Consider the following 16,089-nt stretch of genomic DNA (forward strand, 5'->3'; position numbering starts at 1 on the left):
CAGTGCTTCTCACTGTAATTCTATTATCTGCACTATTGGTGTGTCATTAAAGTGTTCTGGCAGTGCATTTTGTTCTTTAGTTGTTTTCATCAATGCTTTAAGTGGTATTTTCTCCTTTACGCATGAGAACATCTCTGTGTGCGTGGGCATCCCACTCAATGTGCTGTGTGCATAGTATGCTTGTATCAACACTGCTACCCAGGCTGGGTACATCCCAGGTGTGGTGCACAACATCCCTTTCTCTGAAAATGAAATTGTGGCCTTCAATTTGCTTAACAAATCTTTTCCTAATACGTTGATAGGTGTGTCTTTTGAATACAATAATAGTGCTACAATGTGTTGTGTCCCTATTGTCAGTGGATGGTCCCCAAAAAGACTTGCATGCCCAATACTTGTTTCATAATGGGAATCCCCGTTCTTTTATATGGTTGCCCCAGTATCTATTAGAAAGGAAATGTCCCTCCATCCTATTTGAACTGCTACCTCTGGCTCCTTTTCAGGGTCTACAGTTACTGCTAGGACAGGATACACTCGTACTTCCCGTGGGCAGCCCTATTGGGAAAATGTATTGATTGAAGATGTGAATGGTTTTCCACCCACCAATGCGCCCCCGGTGTAATGAGGCACCTAATTCTGTCTCAGTATTGTCACCTTCTATTGTGCGTGTGTCTGCGCTGGTGCCTGCAATATGCTTATGGCACCCTGTGATCCAGCTATCATTCCCCATTGAGCTGATACTTGTCCCTGTGTTGGTACGGCCTGTGTCTGTATAGGCTGCAGTTGCATCTGTTGCTGTGGTATCATTTGCGTTTGTGTGTGGATGTCTGTATGTATTGCTGCTGTGGCTGCACTCCTACTTGCTGTCCTGTTTGTTGAATGAGTGGGCATATGTGGACATGGTCACAAAAATGTCAGCAAACAAAACACTGTCCTCCAAACCGGGCCCCATACCCCTATATCCAAATCTCCTTCCCCTTGAATAATATCCCCTTCCTGTCTGATATTATCTCATGGTCTGGTTTACTCCTCCTGCATATGCAAATCCAGGCTGTTGTGCATTTCTAAATCCATGCTGCTGTTGCATCTGATTTACTCCCCATTGTGGCTTATATGGTGTTTGTGTATATCCCCCTTGCTGTGCTACTGCTGTTACCGGAAGCCCCCTCTGTGGGGCAGGTGGAATGCTACCTGGTCCCATGAGCACTGCCCCTTCCATGCTTATTTTGGCCAGTTTCTTCTGTACAAGTTTATTTTCCACTTTTACCACGTTGTCTACTGCCTCCTTGTCTTTCTCCTGTTTTCTTTTACAACAGTGTACGATAGTCGCCTGTATCTCGGGCCAACCTTTTGCTTCTATCCCTACTACTTTGTCTAGGGAAGCCTGTACATCTGTGGGGAGAGGCTCACAAGAATGTGATAGAACAAAGGTACTTTATCATCCCATGATTGTTTATTCTCTTGCTTGAACATCTCGTGTATTGATCGTATGTATTCTGCAGGGTCCTCATGTGGCTTCATTTTACACGCTAATGTAGATCCCATATCTGACATGTTTGGATACAGCTCTCTCAGAGCTTTCCACACGTGTGCTCAGTAAATGTTAAAAGGTGTCCCGTCATGTATGTTGCTGCTTCATTTTACCCCTGTATGCCCTGCTTGGTGCTAAATCCTGTCACTTTGTTCCCCTACCAAAACTGCCAATAAGCTACTAATGTCCCCTATGGCCAGTGGAATCCGTGATGTCTCCTTCTCGAATACATATATCCACTTGCTGGCCCCTGACATTAGTGAAGGTAAACTGTAGACCAAATTATCCCTGTCCATTGTATGCCAGGGTACGTAATATACTTCTCCTTTTGCCTTCTGTAGAAGGGGCAACAGAGTTCGTGCTCTGTGCTTAACCCCCAGTTGCGTTCATTTTGCTAGTGCCATCCTTGCTTTCCTGCTTCGATATCTAGTTCCCCAGTTCCCTGTTTGTTCCTCTCTTTCCTCTTCTTACCCTTCTTTTCTACCTACACTTGTTAAATCGCAAGCGTCAAATTTGTCGTCCCGATTGTTATTGTCACTGCTGTCCTCCCAGTCTGATGCAGTATTATTACCTTCTGTCGTGTCTAACTCGTCCTCTTCCAAGTCCTGTCCCCAGTCATCAATTTTAAATTGTATAGGTCCTGCTGTCCATCCCTGCTGGTCCTCTCCCTTTACCTGTTCCTTCCCTATTTTCTCTATCTCCCTCTCCATTACCTTTTCTACTTCTCTAAACATTGAGTCCAGTTGCTGTTGTGTGCTTTCCTTAATGTCCGCTAAATATTTCTCATTCCCTTTTGCTGTCTTATCCTTAGAATGAAGTTATTGCTCTGCCTTATTATGCTCCACCTTCTCCCCGTCTGGAGATGCCCGCCTAGGATTTATAAATCCTGCAGCAGGCTTTAATAATGGAATTGATCCCTAGGGAGCGGGTGGAGCACTTGCTTTCTCCTTTTCCCCTTCTCCCTTCTTTTTTCTCTACTTTAATTTCTTCTTAAAGTTTCCAGAGACCTAAAATGTCCTGTCTTGCACCTTTATATATTGCTAACAGATATGAATACATACTGTCTATTATATCCTTTTGAAATGTTCCCTCTCTGGCACATTCCTGATAACACTTTTGCACTGTATCATTCATCCACTGGAAGCTATATTTTAATATCTTATCGCGATATTGGGGCAAGTCTTTGCACATATGATCAAGGGGTGAGTCCATAGAATAGGACATTATTGCGCCCTTTTCCTAATTATTAGAGTGCACTTCCCCCTTTTTATTCTTGACCCCTCTCACTTATATCACAAAACACCTTTACCCCCTTCCTCGCTCACACTCACTCACTCTTCTACTTACCATCTAACTCGTTCACCCTATTTCATTCTCACTGGCCTTCTCCTCAGGCCTGCCCTTTCACACCACTTGCACACAATGGCCCTCTCAACAGGCCTGTCCAGTTCATTTGAGTTAATACACAAATGTCCCTCTCCACAGGCACACCACCATCAACTATGTGTTAATGTGCTGAGGGTTTGGATGATCCTCCCTCTGTTCAACTGTGCCCCCTGCACATGCTACACAGCTCCTCTGATATTAACATATTTGTTTGGCTCTGGCCCTTACACAATTTCCACAGCCACAATAAAAAATAAAACACAATGGGGGTCATTCCGACCCTGGCAGTAAGGGGTTAATGGTGCCAGTAAAGGTGCCGGAGCCGTCAACCTCTTACCGCCTCATTACGAGTTCTGCTTGCGGGACCCGCTAAAGACGCCTGGTTTTACCAGGCGGCCTTAGCGGGTCCAGCGAGCAGCCCAGCATGCTAACAACGGGCCCGTTATTAATGGGTCCGTTGTTAGCATGCTCCCCATTCCCATTGAGCCCTATGGGGGCTCGAATTGGAATGGGGATGTACCAGGTCCGGGTTCCTTCAATGAGGAATTACCAGGCTCTCCAAGGTCGGAATGGCCAGGTAAATCCTCATTCAAGGAACCCAGACACGGTACCCGGTAAGGGGGTAGCCATGCGGCTAATAGCGGCATGGTTACCCCCTACCTCGTAATGACCTCCAATAACTTCACTTTATCACAACAAACTACTACTGTTTCACCAAAACACTGATGCACATGATTCTTCTCCTTCTCTCCACAACTTCAATACTCCTTAACTCGTAAATAAAAGATGATGCAACTATACCAATTGCCTGCACTATGCGCAACTCTCATCTAACAAGGTCTGCCACTTATTACGCAACCCTCTGCTCTAACGCAGATGTGCCACTGCCCACTCACTCTCTATCGGGTACGTGGACCTAAAATCTACGACTATATGGCCAATCGCCCTCTACCTCTTGAGGGTGTGTCCTATACACCATCAAACTAATCCTGCACCCCCTGCACGTTCATGCATGGGTACACTCACATATCCTTCTTCTGTGATTCTCGAGTCTTCTCAACCCCAGAGTCTTCCTTTAAAGGCCAGTACCCTCTACCTATATTTTAATATCTTATTGCGATATTGGGGCAATTCTTTTCACATATGATCAAGGGGTGAGTCCATGTAATAGGACATTATTGCGCCCTTTTCCCAATTGTTAGAGTAGATTTCATTTGCTCTAAGGGCTGGAACCCCAACTTCACAGTAGCTGCAGGAGCAGCTACTCGTCATCTGCTCTGACACTGCGGGAGCTGGAGCTGCAGGAGCAGCTATACTTCAGCTCTGCTGCGTTCGACCAGCCAGAAGCCGCCGCCGCTGCATTGATTTCAGCAAACTTATGCTCACAATAGTTCCTCATTTGAAGCCACTACCCAGCATGAGACTGCCACTGCGCCCTGTGCCCAATCTCCCAAGAACACGTGGATCGGTAACGTTGTGGTCCCATTCCAAATATAGTTCAAAAAATGGCTACTGCACCGAAGTGCTCCTTTTGTTTATGCAAGGTTGCCTAGCAACCAGTCCTCACAACGCCTCTAGGCTCACAGGGCTCCGGAAGCCGGTCTCCTCACCTAAGGCCCCTTGCACAAGGCCCCCGGTCTGTGCCTGTCCGTGCCGCAGGACAAGGCCCCAAAACGCTGCCCGCTCCCTTTCAGCCTCAACAACATCATCCATCCTGACTATTCTCAGATCGCCTGAACTTTCTCCCCTCGTCTTGGTCTATTACCACTGCTGTCTATTAATTCAACTGTACCAGATTACACTGCAGGGGTAAGCATACATCCAGTCCTCTTACTGCACCAGGGTTGCCTGTGCATTAGAAAAGCATAATCCTGCGATTACTGCCACTAGATGATTATGTCGTCTCCATTGTGATTGTTGTGCCACCTATAAACGGGCCTTGCCGGCCACGCTGTATGTACTTTATCCACTGTTAATAATGCGTCTCTGCCGCTTGGCTGGAGGTTTCCCCTCACCCTGTCACCTGACAACTGCTATAATACTGTTGTGTTTCTTTGCTGTTCGCCGCTTTTATTGCTTGCATACTCAGCTGGTGCTCACCGTAACTTTAGATTGCATACGCAGCTGGTAGATTTAGCTGTCCCGTCGCCCTTTTCTGCTGCACCTCTCCATTGCAGTGCTGCATTAGTCGCTGTTCCTTGCTTAGCTTGAATTGCCCTACTCTGGGACTACTACTTGAGATTAGCCTATTGGGTCTGCTAGAGGAATGTTTATTTAACTTACCTCTTAGAGCCACATACTCACGGCTCCTATCTTGTATGCATACCATGAACTGTTAATAACCCGCCTCTGCAGTACGGCATGTTAATCTAGGTTTTCTCCCTACACATGTCACCAGATAATTGTTATACTACCATTGTGCTACGGTGTCGTGCGCCCTGCTTATTGTTTGTATATTCAGTTGCTATATTTAGCTGTCCCTTTCGCCCCTTTAAGTTGCACCTAACTATTGTAGCGCTGCTAGAGTCAGTGCTCCTTGCCTAGCCTGTTTTGCACCACACTGTGATTACTACCTGAGATCAGCCTAGCGGGTCTGCTAGTGCAGTGTATATACTACAACTCCCAGAGCCTTAGCGGCACATTACCTAGAAAGCACTGAGCCCACTACTCTGCCCACCTACTAGCAGATCTCCCAACATGACCATAGCCTTGTGCTACCCGTCCTCTGACACATATGGCACCCCTACATAAAGTAACATTAACTATGGCTACTCACCTACCTTTATTCAACACCATAGCTACTAGGTTCCTGCCCCCATTCGAACCCTACCAACCGGTGCCGAGTTGCAAGAGGGTCTGATGGGGCACAAGACGGGTTTGCCTTCATCAGTGGAGGTAGCATGTCAGCATTAGTGTGACTAATGTGGGAGATGGAGAGAGAGGATGATGGTAGAGTAGGCTACTTGTGTGGTGCCACTTATTAGAAGGAATATGAGAGGCCCTGATCGAAACCCACCCTATGATCTTTTAATTTCCCTCTACCGCACATATCATCAACCACAGGGTTTGTTAATGTATTATAGCTGACAATGCCAGCACGTGTCCATTGGGGCAGATAACAGGAACTGTGCAATTCCCCCATCAGATCAGGCACAACATAGTACTCATGATATATGGCACCCTATGGACGGATATATTTGGTTCCGTTTTGGGAGGTACTTCTATCTGTTTATTGATAGCAAAGGATTATTCAGACCCTATTTTGGGAGTGTGAAGAGAGCAGCAGCGGACCCTCATTTTAGGGTACACTGGACCTCATTCCGAATATGCCGGTATCCTGGCGGTAGACCCGCCAGGATACCGGAATCTGGTACTTACCTTTACCAGCACCCGCCAGATAACGAGTGCTGGCAGTACGGTGTAAATCCCCATTCCAGTAGGACTCCATGAGGGGATTTTCCATCATTATGGTAACACAGGCTTTTTTGGCCGGTAGGGCGCCTGGTTTACCTACAGCATTTAGCTGGTTCCCCACGGCAATCCTGTAATGGGGCGGTCCGGTTAAGTGCCGGTACCCACTTTCACTGTGAAAGTGGGTTTACATTCCCTCTGTTATTTGCATGCGACAGCCTTGCCTACTGGGCACTGCCCGATTCTAGCAGAGGTGGTGAAAGGACCACCATCTGTTCTAGGACCTCAATGCAGTCTCCATCTCAAATACATGTGGATGATGTCCTTCCAGTTGGACCTAGTGCTTAAAGGTAGGGGAAACCAGGTTTTTCCAGAGCAAACAGAAATTCTGACCCTCCTAAGGTACTGACCAGCAGTCAACAGACAAAAGATTGCAACCTCACAACTAAATGTCTAAAACCGTATATCTAGACGTTTTGGTAATATGAGCATGGCGGTTAAGTGCTATACAGGTTGGTCTCGCTTCCTTATTTTTCTTCCCTAGCCTAACTCCCTCTCTTAGAACTGGGGAGTGGGTTTAGAGGTTTTGGACACAAAGATAACCAATACAATGACAATAAAAGTTACATTTGGTGAGAACGTGGCGAGAAACATTAGGAATGAAGGCAAAATGTTTTCCAGGCACGATAATAAGTGTACGGTAGAGGAGGCTGTGTGTCCCATCCTTTTCTTTTGGATAGTTTAAGAATAAAGACTGGATTCAAACAAAACTTTAGTTCAATATTAATTGGGGCGAGAGAATCCTGTGGTACCTTTTTAGTTCACTTAAGCCATTTTACACTTCAGATATGTGTTTGAGACCTGTAGGCTAAGGGAAAATGGATATCTGAAGGGGGAGGGAGAAAGAAAATGGATGAGATCAGGAGTGAAGAGAACGAGAGGGAAAGAGAAAGGGGAAGGGAGCAGGGAAGCAGACCCTGATTTTGGTTGTGGTTGGGAAAGAGGCAAAGGTAGGAAAGGAAAAGAAAGTAGACCCTGGTGTTGGGTTTGGATGATAAAGAGGCAAATGGAGGGGAGAAGGAGTGAGAAGGTAAATAGACCCCAGTGTTGGGTGTGATCAAGAGAAAAGCAAAGGGAGAGAAGGAGAATGGAAGAGACGAAAGACCCTGATGTTGGGCGTGGTTGGGAAAGAGGCAAAGGGAGGGGAGGAAAACATATTTTGATGTTGGGTATGGTTGGGAGAGAACCAAAGGGAGAGAAAGAGAAGAGAGGGCGACTCTGATGTTGGCAGTGATCAGGAGAAAAGCAAAGGGAGGGAGGTAGGGAGAAGACAGTAGAACCTGAGGTTCGGGTTGGTTGGGATAGAGGCAAAGGGCGGGAAGGAGAAGGAAAATAGACCCTGATATTGGGTGTGGTTGGGAGAGAGGCAAAGGGAGGCAAGGACAAGGGAGAAAGGAAATAGAGCCTGATGTTAGGTGTGGTCAAGAGAAGTGAATGGAAAAGGGAATTACACCATAAAGTTAAGTGTGGTCAAGAGAGAAGCGAAAAGAGGATGAAAGTAGACCCTAATGTTTGATGTGATCAAGAGAGAAGGGAAGTGTGATGGAAAGTAGACTCTAATGTTGGGTGTGGTCAAGAGAGAAGTGAAGGGAGATGGGAAGTAGACTCTAATGTTTGGTGTGGTCAAGAGAGAAGCGAAAAGATGAGGAAAGTAGACCCTAATGTTTGATCGAATCAAGAGAGAAGGGAAGGGAGAGTAGAAGTAGACCCTAATGCTGGGTGTGGTCTAGAGAGAAGTGAAGGGACAGGAAATAGACCCTGATGTTGGGTGTGGTCAGAGAGAGGCATACGAAGAGGAGAAGGGAAATAGATGCTGATGTTGGGTGTGGTCAGAGAGAGGCATACCAAGAGGAGAAAGGAAATAGATGCTGATGTTGGGTGTGGTGAGAGAGGCATACGGAGAGGAGAAGGGAAATAGACGCTGATGTTGTTTGTGGTCAGAGAGAGACATACAGAGAGGAAAAGGGGAATAGACGCTGATGTTGGGTGTGGTCAGAGAGAGGTGTTGTAATATGCACGGGCTCGTGCATAGGCACACTGGTGGAATGTTGATGCACGTTCAGCAATCAACATTCCACAGTGGCCGTTGAGCGAGGGGAGCCGTAGCTTGTGGCTGTGGGGTCTCGCCAATAAAGATAGTTAATTACTCTTATCTGTGTCGGTCAGATTGTGTCATTGGCGACGAGGATCGGGATCTTGACGAGACCCTGTCCCACGTGTGTGCGGATCGGCTGCGGGGCTCCCCATCGTCTCGGGCGCAGTCGGCGTGGACGGGGGCCGACCGGCGCTGGATCTGTTGCAGTGGCTCCTGCGGGCCTGAACCGGTGCAGGGCCGGGCGGGTGGCTGCCCTGTGCAGGAGCGGAGGGCGAGGAGCTGTTGGCTGCTGCCGGCTCGCCGCCGGTGCCTGGATTTGTTGGGGCGCCGGGCGGGCGGCTGTTCTGTGGAGGAGCGGAGGCCGTTAGTTTGCCTGGATTCGGTGGGGCTGTCGCTGCAGGCCTGATCCAACGTGGGCCTAGCGGGCGATTGTCCCGTGGAGGAGCGGAGGACGAGGTGCTGTGCTGTTGCCGTGGGCAGCTTTCGGTTCCCCTGGTCGCGGCGGAGTCTGCGTGTGCCCCAGTCGGGGTCCTGCTCCAGGTGGATCGGAGGCCTGTGCGCGGCGGTTGGCTCCTCCCCCGACAGCGTGTTTACGCTATCCGGCTTAGCGTGGGCTGAGTCCAACGAGGAGGGGCCGTGGTGACGCCTGCGCCGCTCTGCGCTGCCTGTGGTCGCTCCAGGGAAGCAGGAGGGGCTGAGGTGGCAGTGCGCAGTGTGCTTTCACAGCATCTCACTGCGGAGGCTGCCGGATGAGTGAAGACAGGAGGAGAACACCGTTAAATACGTGGCAAGTGCGGAGCCACAGTGCAGATTTAAGGTGGATATGAAGGGGTGTTGCTGGTAAGGTTGGAACACCCTATTCCATTAGGCCCAGACAAGTTAAGGTTGCAGCTTGTCTGGGGCTGGGATTGTACACATCGTTGGGTACATCATTGGTTGTGACTCACCCTGTGCCAGGTCCTGGCGGTACTGCATATGCGTGGGGGTGCACGCTCACAAGGCTACAGGGGAAGATATGCGTGTGCGGTCATTCTGGTTGGTGTTGTGATTACCCTGTGCTGGAAAAAATACATCATTGGTTGTGACTCACCCTGTTCCAGTACCTGTTGTACTGCATATGCGTGAGGGTGCATGCTCACAAGGCTACAAGGGAAGATATTCATGTGCGGTCACCTTGGTTGGTGTGGTGACCACTGACTTTAAGTGACAGAGAGGAAAATTCTTGGATTATAAGGGGGCACGCAAAAGAACAGTTTTGTTTTGGTTACTTTGGTGGGCACAAGGTCTTGGGCAGTAAATTTCGGCCATGTTGCATACAGCTGCTAGGCCTCCACCAGCATTTTTGCCTAACCCAGGAGAGCCGGTTGCGCCTTGGGAGCAGTGGGTAGATGCCTTTAAGGTATATTTGCGGGCTGCGGGTGGGGCAAAGTTCAACGATGATGAAAAGGAGGCTGCTTTGCTTAATTGTATTGGTACTGAAGGCTTGAGAGTTTTTAGTCACCTGCCTGCAGAGAATGTAATGGTTCAAGGGGGAGGCGAAGGGGAAATGGTTGTAAGTGCCTATGAGACGGCTTTGAAGAAACTGCAAGTACGTTTTGGAAAAAGAGTTAATGTGGTTTTAGAGCGGTATAAGTTTTTCTCTAGGGCACAAGGTTCCGCGGAAAGTATAGATTCATACGTTACTGCCTTACGTGGGCTCATGGCTACATGTGGGTTCCCGGGTAACGGAGAGGAACATATAAGGGATCAGATTATGATGAAAACGTCTAATCAAAAAATTAGAGAGAGATTGTGGATTGAGAGCGATCCTTCTCTTGATAAGGTTTTGGAGATTGCTAGAGCAATTGAAGCCTCCAAGGCGAGTGTACAAATTGTTACTGAAAGGGATGGAAATAGGGAAACGGTGCATGCGGTGGTGTCAAGGAGCAAGAAGGGTTTGGACAAAGGGGTTGTACAAGGGAACAGAGCACCTAAAGGTAAAGAGGTGTGCAAAAATTGTGGGTGGTCAAGTCACACAGTGGATTCGAAATCATGTCCTGCTAGCAATGTAGAGTGCAGGAAATGTAAACGGGTGGGCCATTTTGCACGAATGTGTAAAGGGCAGGTGGTCGCAAATGTAACTGCAGAAGAGTTTACCACGGGGCTGGAGGGAGCATCAGGTGGGGTCCCAAACAGAGTGTCCTATTACATGTGGAGGGTGGTGGGCGAAAGGCTCCATGGGTGTCGGTGTTGGTGGACCAGCACCCTGTGGATATGCTGGTGGATTCTGGGTCACCTTATACCCTGGTGTCTCCGGAAGTGTATCAAGAGGTTTTGGGTAAGCCGATCTCTACGCTGTTGGCACCAGACATCAGACCGTATGCATACGGGCAAAGTTCCATTGATCTACTTGGTTATGATTGGTCAAATTTTTCATTCAAAGGAAGGCAGACCTTGGGTAAATTGTAGGTGGCTCAAAAAAAAAGGGACAAGTGTGTTGGGTTGGGATGAGCAGGCTGCACTAAAGATACAAATTCATCCAGGTGAAAAAGAACCGGTTCTCAGTGTCAGGGAGGGAATGAAAGAGAAGGATGTAAGAGTTACCCCTACAGTGCTTATGCGTGAGTTTCCTGAAGTATTTTCTGACATCCTGGGTAAGCTTAGGGGCTTTATGCATCGCATTGTGTTGAAGAAGGGTGCAGTGCCTAAAGTTCACAAGGTGAGGGGGGTGCCAGTTTCAGTGAGGGAGGCATTTAAGGCGGAATTGTCTAAGTTGCAGTCGGCAGGAATAATAGAACCCATTGAGGCTTCGGAATGGTTGTTTCCTGTGGTTTTAGTGAAGAAGAGTGATGGCAGCATCAGAATGTGTGTGGATCTCCGGGAATTAAATGCCAGCATATGGGTGGATCGGCATCCTTTGCCTAATATTAATGAGTTGCTATTGACGTTGGGTGAAGCTAAATATTTTTCAACTTTTGATTTGTCAACGGCGTATCACCAAATTGACCTGCATGTTGAATCTAGACCTCTTACGTCATTTGTGACTCCGTTTGGGGCGTTCAGATTTTGTCGCATGCCTTTTGGTTTGGCTTCGGCTTCGGCAGTATTTCAGAGGCTGATGCATCAGTTGTTTGAAGGGGTGGTGGGTGTCAGCTACTTTCAAGATGACATTTTGGTTTGGGGCAGCAGCAAGGAGCAACATGATGCAAGGGTGAGGAAGGTCATGCAGATTCTTAAAGAGAGAGGTTTGACTGTAAAATTAACAAAGTGTCAAGTGGGGGTGGAGGAGGTCACATATTTGGGACACACGTTGAGTTCACAAGGTGTAAGTCCAAAAAGGGAGTTGGTACAAGTGTTGAGGGATACGCCAGCTCCGGTTAATAAGGATCAGCTAAGGGCTTTTCTGGGTCTTGCGAGAGTATTATGTTAAATTTGTTTCAAATTACGCTGAAAAGACAGTGGCCATGAGAGCTCTCATGAGGAAGTGTGTAAGATTTGTATGGTCTGCGGAGTGTGCGGCAGAATTTGAGTTGGTTAAGAGGGAGGTGGAGAAGGCTCCCTGTCGCAAATCATTTGACCCAAAAAATAGAACTGCGTTAACGGTGGATGCAAGTGAGGTGGGCCTAGGGGCAGTCCTAGAGCAATACATTAATGGTGAATGGGTCCCGGTGGCTTTTGCTTCAAGGACATTGAGAGATGTGGAAACCAGGTACTCTGTAATTGAGAAAGAGACTTTGGCAGTGCTGTGGGCTTCAAAACATTTTAGGACATTTGTGTGGGGCATACCCCATGTAGTGAGAATGGACCATAAACCGTTGGTACAGGTATTTTCTTCCAAGGGAGTCATGGCAGTATCCCCGAGGATTGCGAGGTGGTCAGTACAGTTACAAGATTACAATTTTTCCTTGCAGTATTTTCCGGGGAAGTTTAATGTTGTTGCGGATTGTTTGTCCCGCTTGCCAGGGGTAGAGGAGGACAGTGAGGGGGGAGTAGTTAAGGAGGATGATTTGCAGGAGTGTCAGGTTGCATTGGTCACGTCTGCTGTGGAGAAGTCGGTGTGGGATCAGGAGTCTGAGGATGATATTGAGTTAAAGTGGATTAGGGAAGGTCTGGTGAAGGGGTGGCACACCGTGAAGGAAAGGCCGGAAGGGAAAGGATATGCCCAGGTTCTCCAGGAATTAGCAGAAGGTCCCTGGGGTGTGTCTAGGGGCAGCAGATTGATACCCCCGATAAGGTTGAGGGGAAGAATGGTGGAATTGGCACATGAAGGTCATTTGGGCCGATCTTTGACCAAAAAGAGATTGAGAGAGGAGTATTGGTGGCCGTCAATGGACAAGGATGTGGAACAAGTGGTGAAAGAGTGTCAAGCGTGTTCTGTTAGTGATAAGAGCAAGGTACTGCATCCACAACCGGTGCATCCTGTTGAGGTTCCAGAGGAGGTATGGTCGAAATTGGCTTTGGATATTATGGGTCCGTTTGACTGTTTAGAGCCTGAGTCCAGATATATGTTGGTGTTGGTGGATTACACGTCCAGGTGGATTGAGGTGGCGGCGTGTTCAGATGTTACGACCAATACCGTAATTGATTTTCTGAGGAAAGTATTTGACCGTGAGGGTTTACCAGCAAGTTTAGTTACGGATAATGGTGTGCAGTTCACTTCTAGAGCCATGAGAGAATTCTTGGAAAAGCATGCCATTTCTCACTATAGGACAGCTCTGTATAATCCTTCGGCAAATGGTCTGGTTGAAAGGGCCAATGGCACTATTAAGTCAGCCATACAATTGGCTTTGGCCAATGGTTTGAACTGGCAAGAAGTTGTGTCACAATACCTGGCTGCATATCGGAGAACACCTGCCATGCTTACGGGAAGATCTCCATTTGAATTAATGAGGGGCAGGAAGGCAGGCACAATGTTGAGAACCCTGGATATGGGGGGTGGTGGTCCATGCGATATGGATTTGCGAGCAATTCATCGCAGCATTTTAGAGCGCCAGCAGACCATGGGGTCCTCACAAATGAGTAGGAAGGAGTTGAACGTAAAGCCTGGGGATCAGGTGTACATAAAGAATCCTAGGTTAGTTCATAAAGGATACAGCACTTTTCTGCCCTTAAGGAAGGTTGTTAAAGTTGGAAAAGGGCATGTGCACTTGGAGGATGGCTCTGTGTGGAGTAAGAGGCGAGTGGTGGTGGATGGATGCAGACGTGTGGTCAGGGATGGTGTGGAATATGAGGAGGAATCACAGGAAAATGCACTGGATTATAATCCTGTGGTGTCGCAACCCATCGGGGGTGAACAGCAAGAGGGGGTACCACTTCCAGGTCCTGTTGATCCACAGGTCAATGTGGAATTTCAGTCTGCTATGGATCAGCAACCTGATGCAGTTCAACAAAGGGGTCGTGTGGGTAGGAGCTGTGGACGGCCCATAAGATTCAGGGATTATGTTTGTTAAGAGTGAAGTACATTTAATATTACCCATGCTACCTGCATGGATACAGCTGTTAAAGTAAGTTGAAATATGACATGTCATGTGATGTTTGTTTCGTTTTCCATTGTTCGGGGAAAAAAAAAAAAAATTGTTTGTGGTGCCAACATTTTTATCCAAGGGAAGAGGATATGTTGTAATATGCACGGGCTCGTGCATAGGCACACTGGTGGAATGTTGATGCACGTTCAGCAGTCAACATTCCACAGTGGCCGTTGAGCGAGGGGAGCCGTAGCTTGTGGCTGTGGGGTCTCGCCAATAAAGCTAGTTAATTACTCTTACCTGTGTCGGTCAGATTGTGTCAAGAGGCATACGGAGAGGAGAAGGGAAATAGATGCTTATGTTGTTTGTGTTGAGAGAGAGATATACAGAGAGGAAAAGAGAAATAGATGCTGATGTTGGGTGTGGTCGGAGAGAGGCATACGGAGAGGAAAAGGGAAATAGACGCTGATGTTGTTTGTGTTGAGAGAGAGATATACAGAGAGGAAAAGAGAAATAGACGCTGATGTTGGGTGTGGTCGGAGAGAGGCATACAGAGAGGAGAAGGGAAATAGATGTTGGGCGTGATCAGGGAGGAAAGGAGAAGGGAGAAAGGAAATCGAGCCAGATGTTGGGGGTGGTCAAGAGATAAGGGACAAGGGAAGTAGGTCCTAATGTTGGGTATGGCTAGGAGAGCGGACAGCAGGAAAGGAGAATGGAGACAGGAAATAGACCCTTATGTTAGGTGTGGTCGGAGAGAGGTATACGGAGAGAAAGAGAAGAGAACGCAGTAGTTTCGGAAACCAATAGTAAAATGTTCTGAATATTTTCTTTTTCTTTGCCCTAGAAACGAGATGACGAGTCTCTTGAATTCAACTACTTTGTTTTCTTTCACGACATGGTATCGCAGGTAAGTGTGCCATTGACCCCATACCTCGAAGCACACGCAAGGGTCTGCAACCTGGGTCTCTCCAGGTGTTTTGGATTACTACATCTAAGATTCCTCACTATCGGCCAGGTTCAGTAGACTTGATGGAATTTGTAGTCCAAAACATCAAGAGCCAAAAGTTTGCAGACCCCCCCCCCCCCCAACAATATCTAGGAATGAAGGTCACTGAACACAATGGTGGTACCCTGATGCACTGGGGTGTCCCATATCATCCGTGGTTAGGTAGAGAGTGTGGGTTGCACTTGTGACAATATGCAAGTGTTCATCAACAGTTTATCACTACAGTGATCGGTCCCTTTCTGCTTGTTGAAGAATCAACATTCTTTACAGCGTAATAAGCAGAGGTTGAGATGGAATGGGAACAGCCAAGAGGGCGAGGCAAGAAATAAAAGGGCATGCTTCTGTTTACCTGGGACTGGGAGGGCATCTGAGATCAGCAATGTCTGGAAACGTTGGAGAGAATACCAGTGATCTGGCCAGGGGCCTTCCAAGCTATCAAGCTGTATTAACTGACCCAAATGTGTGCTCTGCAAAAACAGAGGCCTAACACCTTGCAAAGGATGAAATTCTCTTTCTACCACCTTGAATTTGACACATTATCGGGGTAATATAGTCAAAGAAAGACATCCCCGCATTATGAGCCCTGCATGGGATGGCAGAAGCAGGCTCTGCTTAGAGTGGCATTGTGTTGCCTTGTCTCCCAGGACCCAACCATGCTATTGTTCGCCAAGGGGCATAGAACTCAATGGAGGACCTTATTTTGATTGGTGTATAAAAGAGCATGGTAAGGCTGTGTGCAGCTAAGGAAGCATATTTATAGAGGTGCAGGCAGGTAGGTAGGTGGTAGGATGCACAGTGGTGCTAATTGGCACGCGGCTGCTTTTTTATCTGTTCTCAGGTTGTTATATTTATCCATCTATTATTCCCACGCCTGTATAGCAGTATCAGCAGAGTGTGCAGTAGTGGCTGACAGAAGTCCTAAACACAGGCCCCTCACCTTTCCTGTCTTGCCCCTGCACGGATGTGCATAGACTCATGGTTGCTCATCCTTCCTGTCTTGCATCGACTCAGGGTCCCTCACCCTTCGTCTTGCCCCTGCACAAATGGGCCTAGATTCAGAGTACCCCTCCTGTCATGTCACTGCATGGATGGGCCTAGAATCTTGGTCACTTGCCTTTCCTGTCTTGCCCCAGCATCGATGGGAGTAACATCAGGGTCA

General features: G+C 47.8%; 1 protein-coding gene across 1 annotated transcript in view; it reads left to right on the forward strand.

The window, feature by feature from the left end:
* LXN (latexin) overlaps positions 1-16,089 on the forward strand; it is a 106,930-nt gene that overhangs the window by 90,140 nt on the left and 701 nt on the right. The window contains exon 5 of the mRNA XM_069608796.1: positions 14,769-14,831. Within this exon, the coding sequence (XP_069464897.1) occupies positions 14,769-14,831 (63 nt within the window). The remainder of the gene's footprint in view (positions 1-14,768; positions 14,832-16,089) is intronic.

Source organism: Ambystoma mexicanum, chromosome 4q (genome assembly GCF_040938575.1).
Source record: "Ambystoma mexicanum isolate Mex_15411 chromosome 4q, UKY_AmexF1_1, whole genome shotgun sequence".
Classification (NCBI taxonomy): domain Eukaryota; kingdom Metazoa; phylum Chordata; class Amphibia; order Caudata; family Ambystomatidae; genus Ambystoma; species Ambystoma mexicanum.